At 50.7% G+C, this 20,771-nt stretch overlaps 1 protein-coding gene across 1 annotated transcript in view; it reads right to left on the bottom strand.

The window, feature by feature from the left end:
* The window catches only part of PTPN5 (protein tyrosine phosphatase non-receptor type 5), a 58,489-nt gene that overhangs the window by 25,950 nt on the left and 11,768 nt on the right, over positions 1-20,771 (bottom strand). Inside the window, exons 2-3 of the mRNA XM_042237645.2 lie at positions 17,088-17,238; positions 7,996-8,072 (exon numbers count right to left, since the gene is read on the bottom strand). Of these exons, the coding sequence (XP_042093579.1) occupies positions 7,996-8,020 (25 nt within the window). The 5' untranslated portion in view covers positions 8,021-8,072; positions 17,088-17,238. The remainder of the gene's footprint in view (positions 1-7,995; positions 8,073-17,087; positions 17,239-20,771) is intronic.

Here is a 20,771-nt window from a genome sequence, read left to right as displayed (position 1 = left end):
AAGACCCAGCACAGCTGAAAAAAAAGAAAATCCCTGGGGTTGGGTCAGCCCAGACTGCCAGGCTGAGCAGGGGCCCGCACTCCCTCCCTCTGGCCATCCCACTCCCCAGGAGATGAGAGGTCCACTGGGCCCAGGATATGTGCACATGCCCCTCTTTTCAGGCCATGCTCTGGCGGTGAGGACTCCAGGACCCTCTGTCCAAATGGCCTGAAGCCTTCAGGAAGGCAGGAACACCCTTCTGAGGGGAGACATGGCCTTCCACAAGGGTATCTTTAGGTCTGAAGGGTGACCGAGGGTCAGCTAGCAGGGTGGAGTGTGGCCCATGCTTGCACGCACAGACTGACGTGCCCCTATGCATGCACACAAAAGCCGTCACCGTGCAGGACTGGGCAGGGGGTGGTGCCCCACCTGCAGTCTGACCTTGGTCCCTGCCAACGTCAGGAACAGGCCTGCCCATGCAGCTACCTGCTGGAGGTGCTGCGAACAACACACGGTGACATCATGCCATCATCAGCACCTACCGTTGTCTTTTTAAAAAAATAATTTTATCTTTGTTTATTTTTTGCTGCGCTGGGTTTCTGTTGCCGCGTGGGCTTTTCTCTAGCTGTGTTAGGAAGGGACTACCCTCCAGTGGCGGTGTGTGGGCTTCTTACTGCAGCGGCTTCTCTTGTTGTGGAGCACGGGCCCCAGGGTGCTTGGACTCAGTAGCTGCAGCTCCCCAGGTCTAGAGCGCAGGCTTAATGGTTGTGGAGTATGGGCTTAGCTGCTCTGCGGCATGAGCGCTTCTCTGGGATCAGGGATCGAACCTGTGTCTCCTGCGTCGGCAGGCGGATCCTTTACCACTGAGGCACCAGGGAAGCCAAGGAAGCCCCTGCTGTCATCCTATTCACCTCCTTCCTCTGCCCCACACCCCTGAGGAAGCTGCTGTCCCAGGCCAGGCCTGCACTCGTGCTGTTCAGCAGGAGCCGAGGCCCCAGCATCAGCAGGCTTGCCTTGTTCTTCTCAAATGTGAACACCTACACACAGAAGGGGGGTTGGGGAGTGTGAGTTTGCATGTATAAATGTGTTTGGGTGACTGTGAGCAAGTAAATGAGCAAGGAAGTGAGCAGGCAAAGGGGACGTACAAGAGGAGGGTGAGCATGTGGAAAAGGGTGTGTGCACGCTGGAAAAAAAACCTATGTGTGCATGTGCACAAAGGGGAGTGTGTGCACGCCCTTGTCCACCACAGCACGTAGGAACTGCATGCAGTGAGGGCTGGGGACAGGGTGGAGAAGCAGCGGGAAGGAACAAGCCTGCTTATCTGCACGCGCAGGAGAAGGGGGCATGGCTTCAGGAAAGAAAGAGCCCTAAAGAGGAAACAGTGAAAAGCAAGTGTGTCCGCCTCTAAGCTCATCTCTAGTGGAAAGGGCTGGATGACAGGGCGGTGGAGCTGAGAGGTCCTGGGTGTGCAAGAGGAAGAAAACTCGCAGGTGTGGGGGCTGCGTGTGCCCAGGGGACTGAGTGTGGGTATGACGTGCACGTGAAGACATGAGCATGAGGCTGTGACAAGTGAGCAAACACGAGCACGTGTGCGCCCGCGTGGAACGCCTCCGGGCACGCGAGCGAGTGTGCCTGTCCCGGGGGCAGCTGTGGGCTGCCTGCAGGTGTTGGCGATGCCTGATGATGTTTTCACCCAGAAATCTCAGTCTGGGAGGACTGGATGACCTGCTTGGCGCCAGCTCAGGATGACCGCGGCCCCAGGAATGTTGGCCGTGTTGCCCCTGCCTGGCAGTGCGTGTAGGAATGAGTGAGTCACCCAGGCATGGCTGGTCCTCACTCTGCCTTGCCTCTTAGTCTTGCCCAGTGGGGAAGACAGCTGGGAGGGGGAGAGATTACTCAAGGGCTGTATTTTTACACCATCGTTATGCAACTGCTTGCCATGCCCGTGGGCTCATTCTAAAGGCCCAACGTCCCAAGTCTCTGGGTCTGTATATCTCCATCTCCTTTTAGGTCCAAGTGGAGGCTTAGGTCAGTGGTTCTGGCTGATGAAAACTGTGGAAGTCTACTTCTTATCAGGTTTCAGGGATACCCTATTCACAATGCCAAGCCCCCTTCCACCCCACCTCCCGAGTCCCAGTCCTTTCCAACCCCTCCTTTCTTGGCTTTAATTTCTCCATAGCACTATCGCCATCTGCCCTACTATATATTCTCCTTATTTATTGTCTATCTTTTCCTTAATAGCAATGCCTATGTATTTTTTTTTAACATTTATTTGGTTGTGCCAGGTCTTAGCTGCAACACAAAGGGTCTTCAATTCTTACTGCAGCACGTGCAATCTTTTTTAGTTTCGGCATGTGGGACATAGTTCCCTGACTGGGGATTGAACCTGGACCCCTGCATTGAGAGCCTGGACTCTTAGCCACTGGATCACCAGGGAAGTCCCACAGATGTTTATGCAATACTCGCTACATTCCAGGCACTGCTTCGAGCTCCATTCATTCATTTCATCCTCCAACAGTTCCACGTGGGAGTGAATGTTATTCTTGCTGTTTTTGTGAACGGAAGGTACTAACAGGCTAAGGAGCCTGCCCATAATCACCCCAGTGGTGGAGCCACGTTTGGGTTCAGAATGCCTGCTCTTAGCTAGTTCACGATCCTGTCCTGTGAGGGGGGACATTTTCTCAGGTCGGCTCACTGTTGAATCTCTAGGACTTACAGAGTGCCTGGCACATGGAGGTGGTCAGTGAATGGTGAGTAAACAGATGAAGACATGAGTGAATAAATGCTGCCACGGAGGACGGAAGAGAGAGGCAGTTGCCTTCGAAGAGCTCATGGCCCCGTGGAGGAAACAGACAAAAAGTTATTTCAGTATCAATCAAGATGTCTAGAGGGGCACATAACTTGCCTGGGCCCTGGCAGGCAGGCTTCCCAGAGGAAGAGCACAGATGGAGACAGGCATAGTGACGTCACCCAGCTTCTCCTAACACCTCCCTGGAGACACACGCACCTTAGTTATTTCTGCCTCTGTCCACAAGGTACCAGGAGAAGATGATGGGGCAGTGGCTCCTGGGCTCCGGGAAGAAACTTCCTGGAATAAAGCCTCCCTCTACCACACACGAGCTAGACAAACCTGGACAGACTCTCTAACTTCTCTGGACCCTGGTCCTTTCTTCTATGAGAAAAGTGAAAGCGTTAGTAGCTCAGTTGTGTCTGACTCTTTGCGACCCCATGGACTGTAGCCCACCAAGCTTCTCTGTCCATGAAATTGTCCAGCCAAGGATAATGGAGTGGGTAGCCATTCCCTTTCCCAGGGGATCTTTTGGATCCAGGGATCGAACCCAGGTATCCTGCATTGCAGGTGGATTCTTTATCATCTTAGCCACCAGGAAAGTCCCTTTCTTCTATGAGATGGGGGATAGCAAATAATATCTGATTTCTTAGGGCAATCATTGTATTTCCTAGGGAAATAATACCTAATTTCCCAGGGCAATCATTGTTTCCTAGGGAAACAATGGAAACAGTAACAGACTTTATTTTGGGGGGCTCTAAAATCACTGCGGGTGGTGACTGCAGCCATGAAATTAAAAGACGCTTGCTCTTTGGAAGAAAAGCTATGACTAACCTAGAAAGCATATTAAAAAGCAGAGATATTACCTTGCCTACAGGGTCTGTCTAGTCAAAGCTATGGTTTTTCCAGTAGTCATGTATGGATGTGAGAGTTGGACTGTAAAGAAAGCTGAGTGCCGAAGAACTGATGCTTTTGAACTGTGGTGTGGAAGACTCTCAAGAGTCCCTTGGATTGCAAGGAGACCAAACCAGTCAATCCTCAAGGAGATCAGTCATTGGAAGGACTGATGCTGAAGCTCCAACACTTGGGCCATCTGATGTGAAGAACTGACTCATTTGAAAAGACCCTGATGCTGGGAGAGATTGAGGGCAGGAGGAGAAGGGGACAACAGAGGATGAGATGGCTGGATGGCATCACTGACTTGATGGACATGAGTTTGAGCAAGCTTCAGGAGTTGGTGATGGACAAGGAAGCCCAGCATGCTGCAGTCCATGGGGTCACAGAGAGTCGAACATGACTGAGCCACTTAACTGAACTGAACTTCCTAGGGCAGCAGAGAGGATTGAGTAAGATATGTTACAATATTATGATTCATAAGAAATTTATAATTGGTCATTCAGATGACCAAAATATATATTTCTCAAATATACTTGGGCTTTATCCACAGTTTCTAACTCATATCTTCCAAAACCTTTGGAATTTCTTGAGCTAGAAGAGCAATGGGATAATATTTGGTCACATCTCTAGTTCCTGAAAATGCTTCAGGGAAGGCGCCTTGTGTATCCCACCCAAGGGTGGGGGCTGGTAGCCAGGAGAACCATGTGATTAGAGCACGGGAACTTTCCAGTCCCAGGCCCGACCTCGAGAGACAGAGGCCGGGGATGGAGTCAGTCACCAATGGCCAATGATTTAATCAATCGTGTTTATGTAACACAGCCTCGGGAAACATCCAGAAGGACAGGACCTGGAAAGCTTCCGGGCCAGTGACTACATGGATGTGGGGAGAGTGGTGCTGGGAGAGGATGGGGCCTCCGAGCAGGGAAACCGACACCCTTCCCGACTCATCGTCTTCAGTCTGGGTGGTCATCTTCTGCATCCTTTAATATCCTCTTATAATAAACTGGGGATCTGAATATGTTTCTGAGTGCTGAGAGCCATTCTAGCAAACCTGAGGGCAGTGTGCTGTGGGAACCTCTGATATATAGCCAATCATAGGTCAGAAGTACAGGTGACCTTCAGGACTTGTGACTGCATCCTGAGTTGGAGGGGGTTGTTGGAACCTCCAGTTGGTAGCGGGTCACCAAAAAGCACAGGTAACAACCTGGGCTTGTGACTGGCATCTGAAGTGGAGGGTGGACTTGTGGGTTCGAGCCCTTTATCTGTGGAATCTGATGCTCTCTCCCAGTAGACAGTGTTAGGAATGAGCTGACTACTCACATACCCTGCTGGTGTCCCTGCCCCTTGGCATACAGGTAAAAGTATTTAGTACAGTGCCTGGCACCAGGGGGGCAATGTGCTGGCCCTGTGGAGGTGATCACTACTCCCCTTCCGTTCTCTGCTGGTTGCTGGCTTTTGGGGAGGACTGGGAAAGAGGGTTGGAACACATCACGCCTATTACTGCAGCCTCTCTGCAGTGGCTTCATGCTATTTTCCAGAAGCAGCTCAAAGCAGGGCAACGACTATGTTTGTTATTCCTAGCACAGTCCACTATATTCCTAGCATACCATCTGACACACAGTAGGTGCTCAACAAGTATTTGTGGAATGACTGCTCATGTGATTACATTTATTTCATTCTGGTGAGGATTAATGTACATATTGTTGTCTCCATTCACAAACAAAGGACTAGAGGACCAGCAAGGTTAAGTGACTTGTCCATAAACACACAGCTTGTATACACAACAGCCGGATTCTAAGGCCAGAGCCGGTGTTCTTTCCTCCACACTATGCTACTCTGGATTCCTATACACTATGTCCTATTTTCTGTAGATTTTTTTCTAGCCAGTGGGGCCAGCCCTGTTTGTAGAATCATCTCTGAATTCTATGACTCATATCTGAATCATAGAACTGTTTAATAGTTGAAAGGACTGTGATGTCATCTCGACCTCCCACCCTTTGCGGAAATTTCCAGTGTCTATCCAGACAATACTTGAATGCCTCGAGTGACGGAACACTCATTTTGTCTTGAATTATCAAGTTCCGGGACCAGATTTCTTTTAGAGTCAAAAAGAAAGTTCTGTATCCTGTGGGCCAACAAGGTCTCTTTTTAAAATTTCTATGTATTGGATTTACGCCCTCTTTCTGAGACATACAGAATGGATATGCTGTCCCCTTCACAAGACAGCCTTTCAGATGTTTGTAGACAGCTCCCATAGCCCTTTGGAGAATTCTTCCCCTCAAGATAGCTGTTTTGGGTTCCCACAAGGACTGTGGTGCAATGGCATCCATCCTAGCCTATCTTAACAGGCCATCCAAAGTGTTTTGAGCAATGGCATCCCCTACTGGACAAGGTATGAATTACGTCAAAGGGCCAAACACTCATCAGGAGCCTGGAGGAGCTTCATCAGTTGCTGGGGCCCTGGCTCCTGATGTGAATAAAACAACTGCTTAAACAGTCATCGCTATTCTGTCAGCATTGAAACATGTATATTATCATATATGAAACAGATCGCAAGTCCAGGTTCGATGCATGAGACAGGGCTGGTGCACTGGGATGACCCAGAGGGATGGGATGGGAGGGAGGTGGGAGTGGGGTTCAGGATGGGGAACACAGGTAAACCCATGGCTGATTCATATCAATGTATGGCAAAAACCACTACAATATTTTAAAGTAATTAGCCTCCAACTAAAAAAACAAAAAACAAACAAAAAAAACCAGTCATTGCTTTAGAGTCACACCTAGTTATTTTCTGTGTCTTTGTTACAGAGGATCGCTGAAGACTCAATACTGTTTCCTTGCCAATCATGAGGTTTCTGACAAGCTACAGGTCTGAGCTGAGTGCTGAAGAACTGATGCTTCTGAACTGTGGTGTTGGAGAAGACTCTTGAGAGTCCCTTGGACTGCAAGGAGATCCAACCAGTCCATCCTAAAGGAGATCAGTCCTGGGTGTTCATTGGAAGGACTGATGCTGAAGCTGAAACTCCACTACTTTGGCCACCGGATACAAAGAACCGACTCACTGGAAAAGACCCTGATGCCGGGAAAGATTGAAGGCGGGAGGAGAACGGGATGACAGGGGATGAGATGGTTGGATGACTTGATGCACGTGAGTTTGAGTGAACTCCGGGAGTTGGTGATGGACAGGGAGGCCTGGTGTGCTGCAGTCCATGGGGTCGAAGAATTGGACATGACTGAGCTGAACTGAACAGGTCTGAGACTTCAAAATTAGAATTCAAAAGCTGTTGATTTTCCCTTAACAAAGAAGTCTGGCAAGGGAGGGGCTTCCCTGGTGACTCAGGTGGTAAGTAATTCACCTGCAATGCAGGAAACCTGGGATCGATCTGTGGTCGGGAAGGTCTGCTGAAGGAGGAAATGGCAATCCACTCCAGTACTCTTGCCTGGAAAAATCCCATGGGCAGAGGAGCCTGGTGGGCTAGCCCATGGGGTTGCAAAGAGTCGAACATGACTGAGTAATTAACACTAACACTTTTGGAAAAGGAGCTATGAAAATGTATGCGGTGTGATAGGATTATGGTGATTTTTCTTTTCTTTTTTTAACTTGTCTTTATTTTCTAGTATTTCTACAATGGATATTTGTCATTAGGACGGAAAAATCAATAAAAACTTTCATAAAAGGTAAAAGCACACAAAAAACTCCCCCCACCTTCCTTCCTTCCTTCATTCCTTCCAAGGCGGTTTATCATGACTTGGGTATCTGGTCTCTAACTGGGATGGGCTGCCACCTCGTGGGCGGGAGTGCCTTGGTAATATCTCTGCGGTGACAGTAATGGTCTCGGTTCACACTCCGCGCAAGAGCAGGTCAATGGGACTCAGGCAGCATAACTGGACATTCACAGCCAGGCTTCCCCCCAGCCCTGTCAGGAGTTTCTCCACATCGTCCCCCCCTTCCCTTGATTCATGCCGCGGTGAGGCTGTGTTTTCTCATCTTACCTTTGGAAGTCTGCCCAGTACACCACTGGCCAGTGGTAATGTCCCAGTCAAGTCTGGACTCCCTAGCTCTACCCCCCCCCGTCTCTCCACCCTCCCCACACACCTTCAGCTGCCTGCTCGTCCCTCCAGCTGAGCCTAGAGCAGCTCCAAACGGTATCAGAGAGACATCAGGGATGCGCAAAACAAATCTTCACTGAAATGTAGACCTACAGACCAGCCGGGTCACTCTTCTCGAGCTGATTCACAGCCACCCAGGTTCTCCTCCAGCCCCAGGGTCCTTGGGGGCTCTCTGCGTCCATTCAGAGCTCTGGGAGCACCTGGGTGGTGGGAAGACTCACCGGGCAGCCTCTCGCTGCAGCACATGTCCAGGGCCCCTCCCTCGGAGTCATCAGCAGTGTGGTTCTCTCTCTCACTCCTGCAGCAGGATGAAAAATGGGAGGTGAGGCTATTGATGAGTGGGGATCAAGACAAAACCCTGAGCAAAGAGAAAAAGCCTTCCTTTCTTGAACCGGGTCCTTTGGAATAATCCTGTCCCATTAGGGGGATCTGAGGAAAAGACCAAACTACGGAGGGGTCAAGCTGGAGAGGCAGGGGCAGAGTTTTGCAGGTGTCTTCCACGTGGAATAACACCATATCTCCACCATAGAAGGAGGGCTTGCTTCATGCAAAGCACTTGACAAACTTTATCACACTGAGTCTTCATCAGGACCCCATGAATTAGGGATCATTCCACTTGGCTCAGAGAAATTAAGTAACCTGCCTCAGGTCACACAGCACCTTCGGGTAGAGCGGGGTATGAAATTACAGTCTAGGACCCCAGGCTCACATTTGCACTGCTGTGCCATTCTGCCTCCGAGTTTCTGTGGGTTTGAACCATGGGTGGTCAAGAGGGATCTGGGTGACGTCCAGTCGGTGTCCGGCACACCCCCCCCCAAGTCCTGCACATTTCCTGTGGCTCAGGCAGTACAAAGTGGTATGCAAAACTCTTCTCTAGAAACAGCTAGAAAAAGTAGCTCTCAATGTATTTGCATATTCTAAATGTTCTATTTCCTTCTGAAATCAGAAAACCTTCTTTATCAGGGTTCCTTTCAGGACTAGGCTGGGGTCTAGAGTTTCTCCTTTACCCAATAAGCTAGAAAAAGTTTGCTGGAGATTAGCCAGACCCCAGGGAGTTTCTGTGGACTTCCCTGGTGACTCAGACGGTAAAGAAGATGCCGTCTGGGTATCTTCTGGGTTAGGAAGATGCCCCAGAGAAGGGAATGACGACCCACTCTAGTATTCTTGCCTGGAGAATCCCATGGACAGAGTTACCTGGCGGGCTTCAGTTCGCAGAGAGCTGGACACAACTTTCCCTTTTCACTTTCATTTTTCAGGGAGTTTGAGTCGTCTGACATATCCTGAGGTGACTGCTCTGCTCTCAGGGCCTCACCTGCTTTGGGAAGAGCCTGCTGCGCAGCGTGGGCTCCAGGGTCTCTGCCTGCCCTTTGTGTTCGACTCCCAGCAGTAGCTGACTGATTCTCGGCTGGACAAGCCCACCAGCCTGGGACAATCAGAACCTCTCCCCTGCACTTTTCAAATGTATTCTGGGGGCTGGACCACGGTAGCCACAGTGCCCTGGAGAGAAGGTCCAGAAACATCTGCTGCTGAGGGCCTTGGAACTGCTTCATTCCGGCCCATCATGAACCTTTGTTGAGCAACATGCCTGTTAAGACCATCAGATGCCCCAGGATCCTTCCAATTGCTGTTCAGTCACTCAGTCGTGTCTGACTCTTTGCGACCCCATGGACTGCAGCACGCCAGGCTTTCCTGTCCTTCACCACCTCCCAGAGCTTGCTCAAACTTATGTCCTTTGAGTTGGTGATGCCATCCAACCAACTCATCCTCTGCTGCCCCCTTCTCCTCCTGCCTTCTATCTTCCCAGCATCAGGGTCTTTTCCAATGAGTCAGCTCTTCTCAACAGGTGGCCGAAAGTATTGGAGCTTCAGCTTCAGAATCAGTCCTTCCAATGAATATTCAGGGTTGATTTCCTTTAGGATGGACTGGTTGGATCTCCTAGCAGTCCAAGGGACTCTCAAGAATCTTCTCTAGCACCACAATTTGAAAGCATCAATTCAGCCCTCGGCCTTCTATATGGTTCAGCTCTCACATCCATGCATGACCACTGGAAAAACCATAGCTTTGACTAGATGGACCTTTGTTGGCAGGGTAACGTCTCTGCTTTTTAATATGCTGTTTAGGTTTGTCATAGCTATTCTTCTAAGGAGCGTGTTTTAATTTCATGGCTGCAGTTAACTGTCTATGGTGATTTTGATCCTTCCAATAAATTCCAAAATTTTAGCTTAAGATGGTGGTATTTGATTTTTGAAACTGGCAGCCAGAAGAAACTTTAATCTACCCTTGCTAGCATAGCACTGCCAAGAAGTTCAGAGGTCAGCTGCCTCTCCACCCACTAGCCCTGCAATCCTGCCTCTTGGACCGGTCCTGAGGCCGACTCCAGGCCCAACTGCAACCCTGAAACAGTGAAGGGCACAGAGGTCGGAGTAAGGATGCCCCTTTTGATTCTGACATCTTCTGCTCTCAACTGGCAACTGTTTTACTCTTTCCTCACTCCAGTTGGCACGATCTCTGAGAATCCCAAACCCCAGGGCCTGGCTCTCCTGCAGAGACAGGTGCTATCTTCAGGGCCCCTTAAATGTCTCTGGAGTCTCTCCACTTTTCCCCCCTCTCTGCCACCTACATCTTGGTCCAGGGCAGCATCTCTTGCCTAGATTCCTGAGGCTGTCTTTTAACCGGTCTCTGGCATCCACTCAGGCTGGCCTCCGAAACCTTCTCCGTATGGTTCTAATATATATGGCTTCGTAGGTTGTGCAGTTTACAACCTGCACAACTGGATAGGGGAGGCCTGAGCTAGAATCAGCTCTTTCACACTTACCATATAACTTGCTTCTTTTAAAAAATACTTGAATGGCATCCTATTACACTCAAAACAGAGACTATAATCCTTAGATGTGGTTTGCCAGATCTTGAACATTCTGTCTTCCATTCATCCCTCCAGCCTTATTTCATGCCCCTTTCCTGTTTAACCTCTGCACTCTAGCTACATCAGGGCAGGCTTTTTTCTGCACAGTGCCTTTGCACATGCTTTTCTCCCTGCCTGGAGAGCTCCCCACCCCCCGCCCCCCAAGGTCTAATTCCCATTAGTTTTCACTCATAGCCTTTGATAAAGTTTGAAATTTCATTTTACCTTATGCCATTATTTGACTAACACTGGATTATAAATGACATGAGGGCAGGGACCACCATTTGGGTTTCATTTATCACTGTAGCTTCAGAGTCTTGCTTGGTGCCTGCTTCATAGAAGGTGTTCAATACATAAACAAACACTCAGTGAATAAGTGAACGTTGCCTTGACCTTCTTGAAAAAAACCTCTGGCCCCTCAAACATGGCCATTATCTGAGCTGCCTTTGTGAAGGCAGATCTTCGTGAAGGTACTTGGAACCTTTCTCCCCTGCTGCAGTCCACAGCAGACCAGTAACACGGAGCTGGAAGCCCTTTCATTTAGCAGAGGAGGAAAGGGAGGCACAGAAGGGAGGTCTGCCTGGCCCCAGGTTATATGCCGAGCGGGTAGCCAGCAGATGGGGTGGAGAACACCTACATTCTACCTCCTGATCCAGAGCTTTTGCTTTCTTTACCTTGAAGAGAGCCCTGGCTGGAGGGTAGCCCCAAAGGTCTGACCCTTGGCTCAGTGCAAAAAGGTAACCCAGGTATATCCAGATACCTCTGCAATAGGACCCACGAGTGACTCACAGCTGCTTTCACACCTCAAGCCTCCCAGGCCCCAAGTCGTGTTCAGAATAGCTCAGCCCTGCATGTGTGCAGCGGACTCTATAAATAAGCTTCCTAGAAAATGACTAATTTCATCATCAGGAAAGCAGAAAGAGTAGCACCTCTCATCTGGAGAGGACAATGAAGCAAGAGCCTGCTCTGGGCCCTGCAGTCGAAGGACTCCAGGCAACCTCGCCAAAACCTGCATGTCGAGGCTGTTCGGGGGAGGGTTTGGATTAGATTTCCAAAGGGAAGAGCTGGTGCATTCAGGCTGACTCGAGAAGCCCAGTCTCTGGGCACTGTCCTTCCTCCCAGCCAAGAGAAGAAATAGCTGCTTGCTGTGGATTACTGCAGGCTCCTTCTCTCCCCTTATCCAGCTGGGGACACAGGAGGAGAAAACTGGCCTATGACCACAGGCAGCCACTTGCTGGACTGGCCCCTCACTGCTACTCTTAGAAACCAGAGAACCCCTGAGAAAAAGGGACTAGGAGATCACCCGGCCTGTCCCTCCCTCACCGATGGAGAATGTCTGGGAGGGGAAAGAACCTTTCCAAAGCCACTGCCCCAGTCACCAAGCGCTCACTGAGCAGCTTCGGGGAGCAGGGCAGCAGAACTAGGAACACAGTGACGAACACGCCAGGCCCTTTCCCCCGCAACCCCCAGTCTTCTGGGGAGACACACCGGCAAACACGATTGCTCCCACACCAGCTTTAATAGGCTGCATGCCCATGATACCTTGGGGAGCTCAGCTTGTGGTGAGGGAGTGGAGGGGGTGGCAAGGGGAAGATGGGAGCCGGTTCTTAAAGGGTGTTTCCAGGTGGATGAGGGGTCACAAGGAAAAGAACTTCTTTCATGGTGCAAACAGAAACAGGAGAACCTCCCGGAGGTTCGAGATGGATAGAGTATTTGGCATTAACTGGAAGTAGTTGGCCAACCGGCTGGGGAAGTGATGCAGGCCAGGACACAGCAGAGGGACCTGAGCAGAAATCCTGCCACCCAGGTGGGGCTTCCCTTGAACCAAGAGGTGCCATGGGCTCCCCCATCCCTGGGCTGAGGAGGTCTGTTGTAGGAAGTGTGATTAGTGGCATAGATTTGAGGAACAGACATTAGACCCAGTTGGTGGTTACCTGATTTGGTCCCAAACTACATTTGGGGTAAAATCCACATAACATAAAATTCACCATTTAAACCATTTTAAATCATAAGAAATGCTGGGCTGGAGGAAGCACAAGCTGGAATCAAGATTGCCGGGAGAAATATCAATAACTTCAGATATGCAGATGACACCACCCTTATGGCAGAAAGTGAAGAAGAATTAAAGAGCCTCTTGATGAAAGTGAAAGAGGAGAGTGAAAAAGTTGGCTTAAAGCTCAACATTTGGAAAACTAAGATCATGGCATCTGGTCCCATCACTTCATGGAAAATAGATGGGGAAACAGTGGCTGACTTTATTTTTCTGGGCTCCAAGATTGCTGCAGATGGTGACTGCAGCCATGAAATTAAAAGACGCTTACTCCTTGGAAGGAAAGTTATGACCAGCCTAGACAGCATATTAAAAAGCAGAGACATTACTTTGCCAACAAAGGTCTGTCTAGTCAAGGCTGTGGTTTTTCCAGTGGTCATGTATGGATGTGAGAGTTGGACTATAAAGAAAGCTGAGCACCGAAGAACTGATGCTTTTGAACTGTGGTGTTGGAGAAGACTCTTGAGAGTCCCTTGGACCGCAAGGAGATTCAACCAGTCCATCCTAAAGGATATCAGTCCTGGGTGTTCATTGGGAGGACTGATGTTGAAGCTGAAACTCCAATATTTTGGCCACCTGATGCGAAGAGCTGACTCATTTGAAAAGACCCTGATGCTGGAAAAGATTGAGGGCAGGAGAAGGGGACGACAGAGGATGAGATGGTTGGATGGCATCACCGACTCAATGGACATGGGCTTGGGTAGACTCCAGGAGTTGGTAATGGACAGGGAGGCCTGGCATGCTATAGTTCATGAGATTGCAAAGAGTCGGACACGACTGAGCGACTGAACTGAACTGAAAACATACAGTTCCAGGGTACTTATTACATCCATAATGTTGTGACACCACCACCATCGTCTAGCTCCAGAAGAGTTTCATTGCCCCCAAAAGAAAAGCCTGTATCCCTTAAGGAGTCCCTCCCATCCTCCCCTCCCTCAGCCTCTGGCAACCACTATCCTCTTCCTGTCTCACAGATTTGCCTGTTCTGTGTATTTCAACTAAATGGAATCTTACAGTATTGTAGCTTTTTGTGTCTGGATCCTTTCAGTCAGCGTAACATGTTCTAGGTTCATCCCCGCTCTAGCATGTGTCAGTACTTAATTTCTTTCAATGGCTGGATAATATCCGACTCCACAGGCAAACTACATCTTACCCATCCATCGTCTGATGGACTTCTGGACTGCTTCCATCTTTCGGGTGTTGTGAATAGTGCTGCTATGACCCAAACTTACCTTTTAAACTCTGCTCCCCACTTGCTTATGACTTTGGGCAATCCTCTTTCACTCTGGACCCCTGAGGCTTCATCTATGAAATAAGGTGGTTTAGACCCTAGGCTCCTGGAACCTTAAATGTCATCAGTGTCATTTGTCCATTCATGTTTGAAGGTGCTGGTGCATCTGGCGGGCTGCTGGAGACTCAGCCTGGACCAGCCCACCTTGTCTTCTAGGAGCTGATGGGGGAGACAGACCAGCTGACACTGGGGACTGCGTGAAGAGTGCTAACAGAGGCCTGCCTGGGATGGACTGTGGGCACATCACCTCTGCCTGGAGGGTGGGACGGTGGATGCATGGGTGCTCTTAGGAGACATCCTGGAGTGGATGTCAGCTTTGCCCAGGATGCACGCAGAGAGATAGCTGACGGGTTTGGGGAGGGAGGCAGAGGAGTCTGCACTCTCCTCCCAGGTGGGTGAGGAGGAGCTGGGATGCTGAAGCCAGCTTCTCTGGGTGGGAGGCTGAGCCCCTAGGAACCTCCTGACCCAACCCCAGGCAGATATGCCCTCTACCTTGGGATTCCTGCTTCTGGGGCTCCCAGGGCTCGCTAGAGCAGGGGTCTCCAACATTTGGGATCTAATGCCTGATGATCTGAGGTGAAGCAGATGTAATAAAGAATACATAGAAATAAAGAATAAATAGAAATAAAGTGTACAATAAACGTAATGTGCTTGAATCATCCTAACAGCATCCCCGACCCCCATCTGTGGAGAAATTGTCTTCCATGAAACTGATCTCTGGTGCCAAGAAGGTTGGGGACAATGGCTCTAGGCTCTAGACACCCCAAAGTGTCCACACGGAGTCTCCACCACCTCCCAAAGCTTGAATCCCACTACACGGCCATGTCCTCAGGACCAAACCTGCCCACTCCGACTTCCAGGCCTCTGTTCATGCTGTTACCTTAGCCTGATGTTTCTTTTCCCCCTCCTGTCAAATTTTACTAATTCTCCCCATTGCCTCTTTCACGAAGCACCTCCTGATCTCCGGGGAAGAATCAAGCTCTCCGATCTCTGCTCCCGGCCCACACTGGCTCTTACTCCTCTCTGCCTCTGACTTTGTTCTGCTGCTATAGTTAGCCGTTTGTGCACCTGCCTCCCCGAGCACTGACTTGAGAGCACACTCACCCCATCAGCCACCCCTGCATCCCAGGTGTTCAGGGCCCAAGCCTGTTGATGTACATGTTAAAGGACAGATGGAGGGCAGTGGCAGGGTCTTCGGGGTAGTGGTTTTGAGGGTTCTGGGTGGGCAGAACCTGGCCGGGAGCTTTCCAACCTGGAGAAGACGGCCACGCCATGGCCAGAAAGGGACCCAGAATGCCACTAGGTTCTCATCAGCACTGCAGTGCGCAGGGGCAGAGGACATGCTTGCTTCATGGAGAACCAGGCTGACCGCCTCCTGCAAATGAGCCACGTGCTTTAGAGCCGGCAGGTGGAGAGACCTCACCCTCCTTCCCAGGGCTGTAGCAGGGAAGCACATAGGTGCTCAGTCACCTCCTCATCACTATCTGCAGCCAGGGCAGAAAGTTTTCTCTGGACAAAGCACACGAGACGTGAATGCAGGAGAGAGGCTGCCTTTAGGATACCCCCATAGGGAAACCAAGGCAAGGGAGGTTCAGTACATGCCTCAGGTCACAAAGGGTGTGAACAATTGTTTTCAGGCACTTAAAAATCCCGATTCCCTATCAGGAGTTGCCTCTCTCTTCCGCAGGTGCTCTGCCGGTCTCCTGCCGCAGGGAGGGCCCAAGACCAGAGGTCAGTTACCTGTCATCCTGTGCCACACCCCGAAGCCTTCTAACAAGCAGCTCTCCTGCGTAAGTTTGTCAGTTTCTGTTGCTGGCAACCACAGTGCTCAGACTGACGCGTGCAGCTGACTCGCGGAACAGATAGGCTGTGAGCCCAGGACTCCCAATGCTTAGCTCACTGCTATTTCCATCCTGCCCAGCTGCCTACCCTCCCTGCCCAGCTGTCCACTGTCCAGCCATCTGTCCCCACGTCTGAGCAGACTGCAAACTCAGAGCGCTCTGGATCCCAAACACAGGGTCTGTGAGTCCTCTGCTTGGGACGTGCCCTGATGAATGATGATGCCTTCTCCACCTTGCTCTGCTGGTGGGAGACAGTGGCGTGGGCGTGGCAGACAGCCAAGGGAAGGGGAGATGAAGCGGTGCTGGAGAGGCCCAGGCTGCAAAGGGGTGGGGGCTGGGCAAGATGGAAGGAGTTTTCCATCTTTCACATGAGTCTGATTCAGGTCTGGAACACTCATGCGTTTGACTAGTGATGACCAAACACTGCTGCTGCTGCTAAGTCGCTTCAGTTGTGTCCAACTCTGTGCGACCCCATAGACGGCAGCCCACCAGGCTCCCCCATCCCTGGGATTCTCCAGGCAAGGACACTAGAGTGGGTTGCCATTTCCTTCTCCAATGATGAAAGTGAAAGTGAAGTTGCTCAGTCGTATCTGACTCTTAGCGACCCCATGGACTGTAGCCCACCAGGCTCCTCCGTCCATGGGATTTTCCAGGCAAGAGTACTGGAGTGGGGTACCATTGCCTTCTCCGTGATCAAACACTAGTGCTTACCAAACACCAACTATGTGCGGGCCACAGGGGGAGGCCCCAGGGATACAGCAAGGTGCAGGCTCTCAGAGCACAGAGGGGGAGTACAGGGAAGCAAAAGGCAAGGAAACACAGGCGGCCTGTTTGATGGGAGAAGTGCCGGATGTAGGGGCTGCTGGTGAGGCCCCGAGACAGGCAGGAGAGTCGGGGAAGGTTCCCAGGAAGGAACCGATGAGGGGACATGAAGGAGAGGAGGGGGTCAGGACCTGTGGAGTGACAGAGGAGCAGCTGGGGTGTTCCAGGCCGAAGGAAAGCCCGTGAAGGGGCCTGGAGTTGAGAGGAAGCGGGGCACTCTCAAACGACTGGAGAGAAATTCACTCTGACAAGGGCACGTGGGAAGGGCGTGCGGACGGGGATACCTTCCGAGGGGCTTGTTTGTCATGATCTTCCTGTGTGTTTTCCTCCTCCCTCCCCTTCTTTCCAGAGACATAAGGCAGACCTTAATCTCCACAACAGCCCTAGGAGGCACATGCGATCATTACCTTGTAGTTTCTAGATGAGGAAATGGCAATTCAGAGAAGTCCAGCGACCTGCCCGAGGGCACACAGCTAGAAGTAACAGGTCTGCCTCTTGCTGCCCATAGTCCTCAGCTCTCTTCTCTTCTGGCTTTTGGTATTCGTTGAAAACAACACTCTGAAAATAGGAAGCGAGTAAACGTGAATGAAACGGCAGTTACCTTGCACAGGTTCTTTGAAACAATCCTCACCTAGGTCTTTGGGGGCAGCACGCCCATTTTACAGATGAAGAAACTGAGGCTCAGGTGGTGAAGTGACTTGGCTAGATTCATACAGCAGGTGACTTAGTGAAGGAGCCCGAGGGGGGAGACTCCTGTCCCCAGGGATCTGAAGAAGTTCACAGCTGCAGGGCCGTTACCTCGTATGTCCTCCCCAGGAACAGAAGGAAGTCCTGCCCTGGACCCTGGCCTCAGGTTGCTCCACCTGAAGCAGCAGCCCAGAGATCCCGCCTTGGGAGACTGGCTGGAGTGGAGAGTGTGCGTGATAGTAGCAGCCGTGCTCCATGACTGGAGGAACACAAGCGCTCCACGGCCAAGGGCAAAGCAGCCCTGGGCTCTAGTCCAGCGTGTGACCCTGGGCCAGTCATTTCCCCCAATTCGAGTCACAGCATCCACAAATGAAAATTTTAAAAAAATGAATTTAATGACATTTAAGGGCCTTTCCTTAAGGTCTCAAGTTTTGATTCTGGGGTTATCAAGGTTTGATGAGGCAGGGCTAGTGGAGCAGGGAACCAGCAGAGGGCGCTCCCAGCAGCAGGGAAACAGGCTTTGGTCCATGGGTGGGGCTGGGGGGGAGTGGGAGTGCGGGGTAGAGGGTGGGGCAAAGGGAGCTTTCCCACCCCAGTCAGTGACTGACACAGGCCCAGCTCCCCTGGGTGGGTCAGTATCTATTGCGGACAGGTATATCTGTGTGGTGGACAGGAGACCAGAAGATGTTCAGTCGAAGAGTGGGATTTCAGGGCTGAAAGGTCATCCGGTTTAATCCTCTGCTCTCCAAGATTCTGAAAACGCCCCACTTCGGCCCTCTCTTTCTCCACCCGAAGTATATAGTTTAACTTACAAGGAGGAAACAGACAGTTACTAATGTGAAGGCGTGATCACATCTCTTGCGAGGGGAGTGTTTTTGTTTCCATTCTGTTAGATGCTCGCTCCTACTCCGGATGCCTTGGAATGTACTTCGCCCTTCAGGGAAAAGCCCCCGTTTCCCTTCTCTGCTTGAAAACCTCTTTAAGACCCTTTCAAGACCCTGTTCAAATGTGGCCTCAGCAGTACTCTCCCTGACTCCCTTAGAAAGAACTGGGTGCCCCCTCGGTTCTCATGCTCTATTCAGTGATTATTTTTTAATTATTATTACTTTTCTTGGCCATGCCACGTGGCATGCAGGATCTTAGTTCTCCACCCAGAGGCTGAACCCGTGTCCCCTGCAATGGAGGAATCTTAACCGCTAGACCACCAGGGAAGTCCCTCGGTGATTATCTCCTGATGCCTGTATCCCCACCTCACATGGAGCTACCCAAACACAAACCTGTGGACAGTAATCACGGCAGCTTCCTTCTATGGAGTGCCTAGGGAGTGCTGGATACCGTGCCAATACTGCACATGTATTACATCACTCATCTCTCACCACAGCCCTATGAGCTAAACACAGTTGTCAGCCCCCTCCTACACATGCGGAGATGAGGACTTGGAGACAGTCACTTGCTCAAGGTCATCCAGTTGGTAAGTGGCAGAAGCAGGCTTCAAACTCAGTTGGCCTCCACCCCAAACCCAGGCTTTATTGAAACCACCAGGTGCATGGCCTCTGATGTGGACGTTCCTATTTCCTCACTTAATACCCTGTCTGGCCACCAGGAAGATACTCAAGATCTAGTCTTGAAAAAATAAACGAAAATAGGGCTAGCGTTTGAGCGTGTATAAATGGCTCATCAAAAACGCCACAAAACACAGGCTTTGGGATTGGGCGGCCAAGTCTGAGTCGATGCTCCCTCATTGACTGCCTGATCTTAGATAAGACGCTTGACTTCTCCGCAGCTCAGCCTCCTGATCTGTGAAACAGGGAAAGCAGTGTCTACACTTCAGAGGGTCTCAGGAAGACTGGATGAATGCTGATCCGTACACGAAGTTTTTACATGAGATGCAAGTAAAATGCTTAGACAGGGTCCAAAGTGTTGCCTGCTTTTCAGTTAATACAAGCCTTCTCGCCCATAGGTGAGGTTCATGGAGGCTCTGGAATGAGCCTGAAGTGAAGTGAAAGTCACTCAGTCGTGTCCGACTCTTTGCGACCCCATGGACTGTAGCCTGCCAGGCTCCTCTGTCCATAGATTTCTCCAGGCAAGAATATTAGAGTGGGTAGCTGTTCCCTTCTCCACGGGAATCTTCCCAATCCAGGGATCGAACCCAAGTCTCCTGCACTGCAGGTGGATTCTTTACCCTCTGAGCCTAGTGGTATGCTAACAAACTGGTTCTCAGAAAAAAAAATAAATAAAAATTTTAAAAGCTATAATTTGTGGCATTTGCCAATTTCCCTGGTGTAAATGCTCCCATCATGGCTGAGGGCAAGCTATGAATGTGCGGGGCCATGCTGTCAATCTTGGAAGAGATCAGAAGTTTGACTTAAACGCTTGGTGCCTCAGTTTTCTCATCTGTAAAATGGACCTGTAGCACGGAATGCACTACACAAGTGCTGTTGTTGCTGTTTAGTCACTCAGTTGTGTCCAACCCTTCTGCGACCCCATGGACTGCAGCCTTCCAGGCTTCTCCGTCCACGGGATTTCCCAGGCAAGAATATTAGAGCAGGTTGTCATTTCCTTCTCCAGGTGATCTTCCTGACCCAGGGAGCAAACCCGCATCTCCTGCACTGGCAGGCAGATTCTTTACCACTGAGCTATCAAGGAAGCTCATTTAAGTGTTAACTATTATGTTCACAACAGTCAGTCTCACTCTTGCTCATCTAGCTCTGACACCACCCTGACACTGGCCCCATCCCAGCACCTGGCCTTCCGCCTGATGCCCTGGCAGGCACAATCTCTGCCTCGGTCATTTTCCTTCGAGGATTGAGGCCTTGTCCACTCTTGCAGCTCTGCCCTCTCCAAACGGAACTAGAATCCTGACCTAGCCAGTGCTGGTGACATACACACCCTGATCGCAAATGATTCTGGGCTTCTGATCTCTACCTGCCTCTGGTTTTAGCCCTAGATGTCCCCGATGCCAGCCTTGGGCCTGAATGCCAGGGCCACCTGTGCATTGCTCTGGATTATCCATGAAGATCCTGTCTGGCATCTGCTCCGCTCTCCGTCACCTACAGAACCACCTCTCACAGGGCTCGAACACACTTGGAAAGGAGGGGGCTGGGGTACAGAGCTAGGTCTGTTCCCACCTGCGGCTAGGGAGACCTCTGGCTCCTGCCACAACCTCACTGTAGGGTCTAGCCCTCCATCAGGGCCCTCACCCTCAGCCTCTCAGGTAACCCTTCTGTGCTCAGGTTGCGAAGATACTGGCACTTCAGTGTTTGGTAAAAGAATTAGGCAAAACTGAGACACAGAGCCGGGGCGGGGGACGCAAGACGGAAACAGTTTGGAAACGTGAGCTGGGTCTGAGGCAGCTTTGCTAGGAGAGAGGATACTGTATGAGCCAGGAAGTTGAATGGAATAGG

Source organism: Ovis aries, chromosome 21, assembly GCF_016772045.2.
Source record: "Ovis aries strain OAR_USU_Benz2616 breed Rambouillet chromosome 21, ARS-UI_Ramb_v3.0, whole genome shotgun sequence".
Taxonomy (NCBI): Eukaryota; Metazoa; Chordata; class Mammalia; order Artiodactyla; family Bovidae; genus Ovis; species Ovis aries.
Note: the sequence above shows the minus strand (reverse complement) of the source record. Positions and strands in the feature narration are given on the sequence as shown.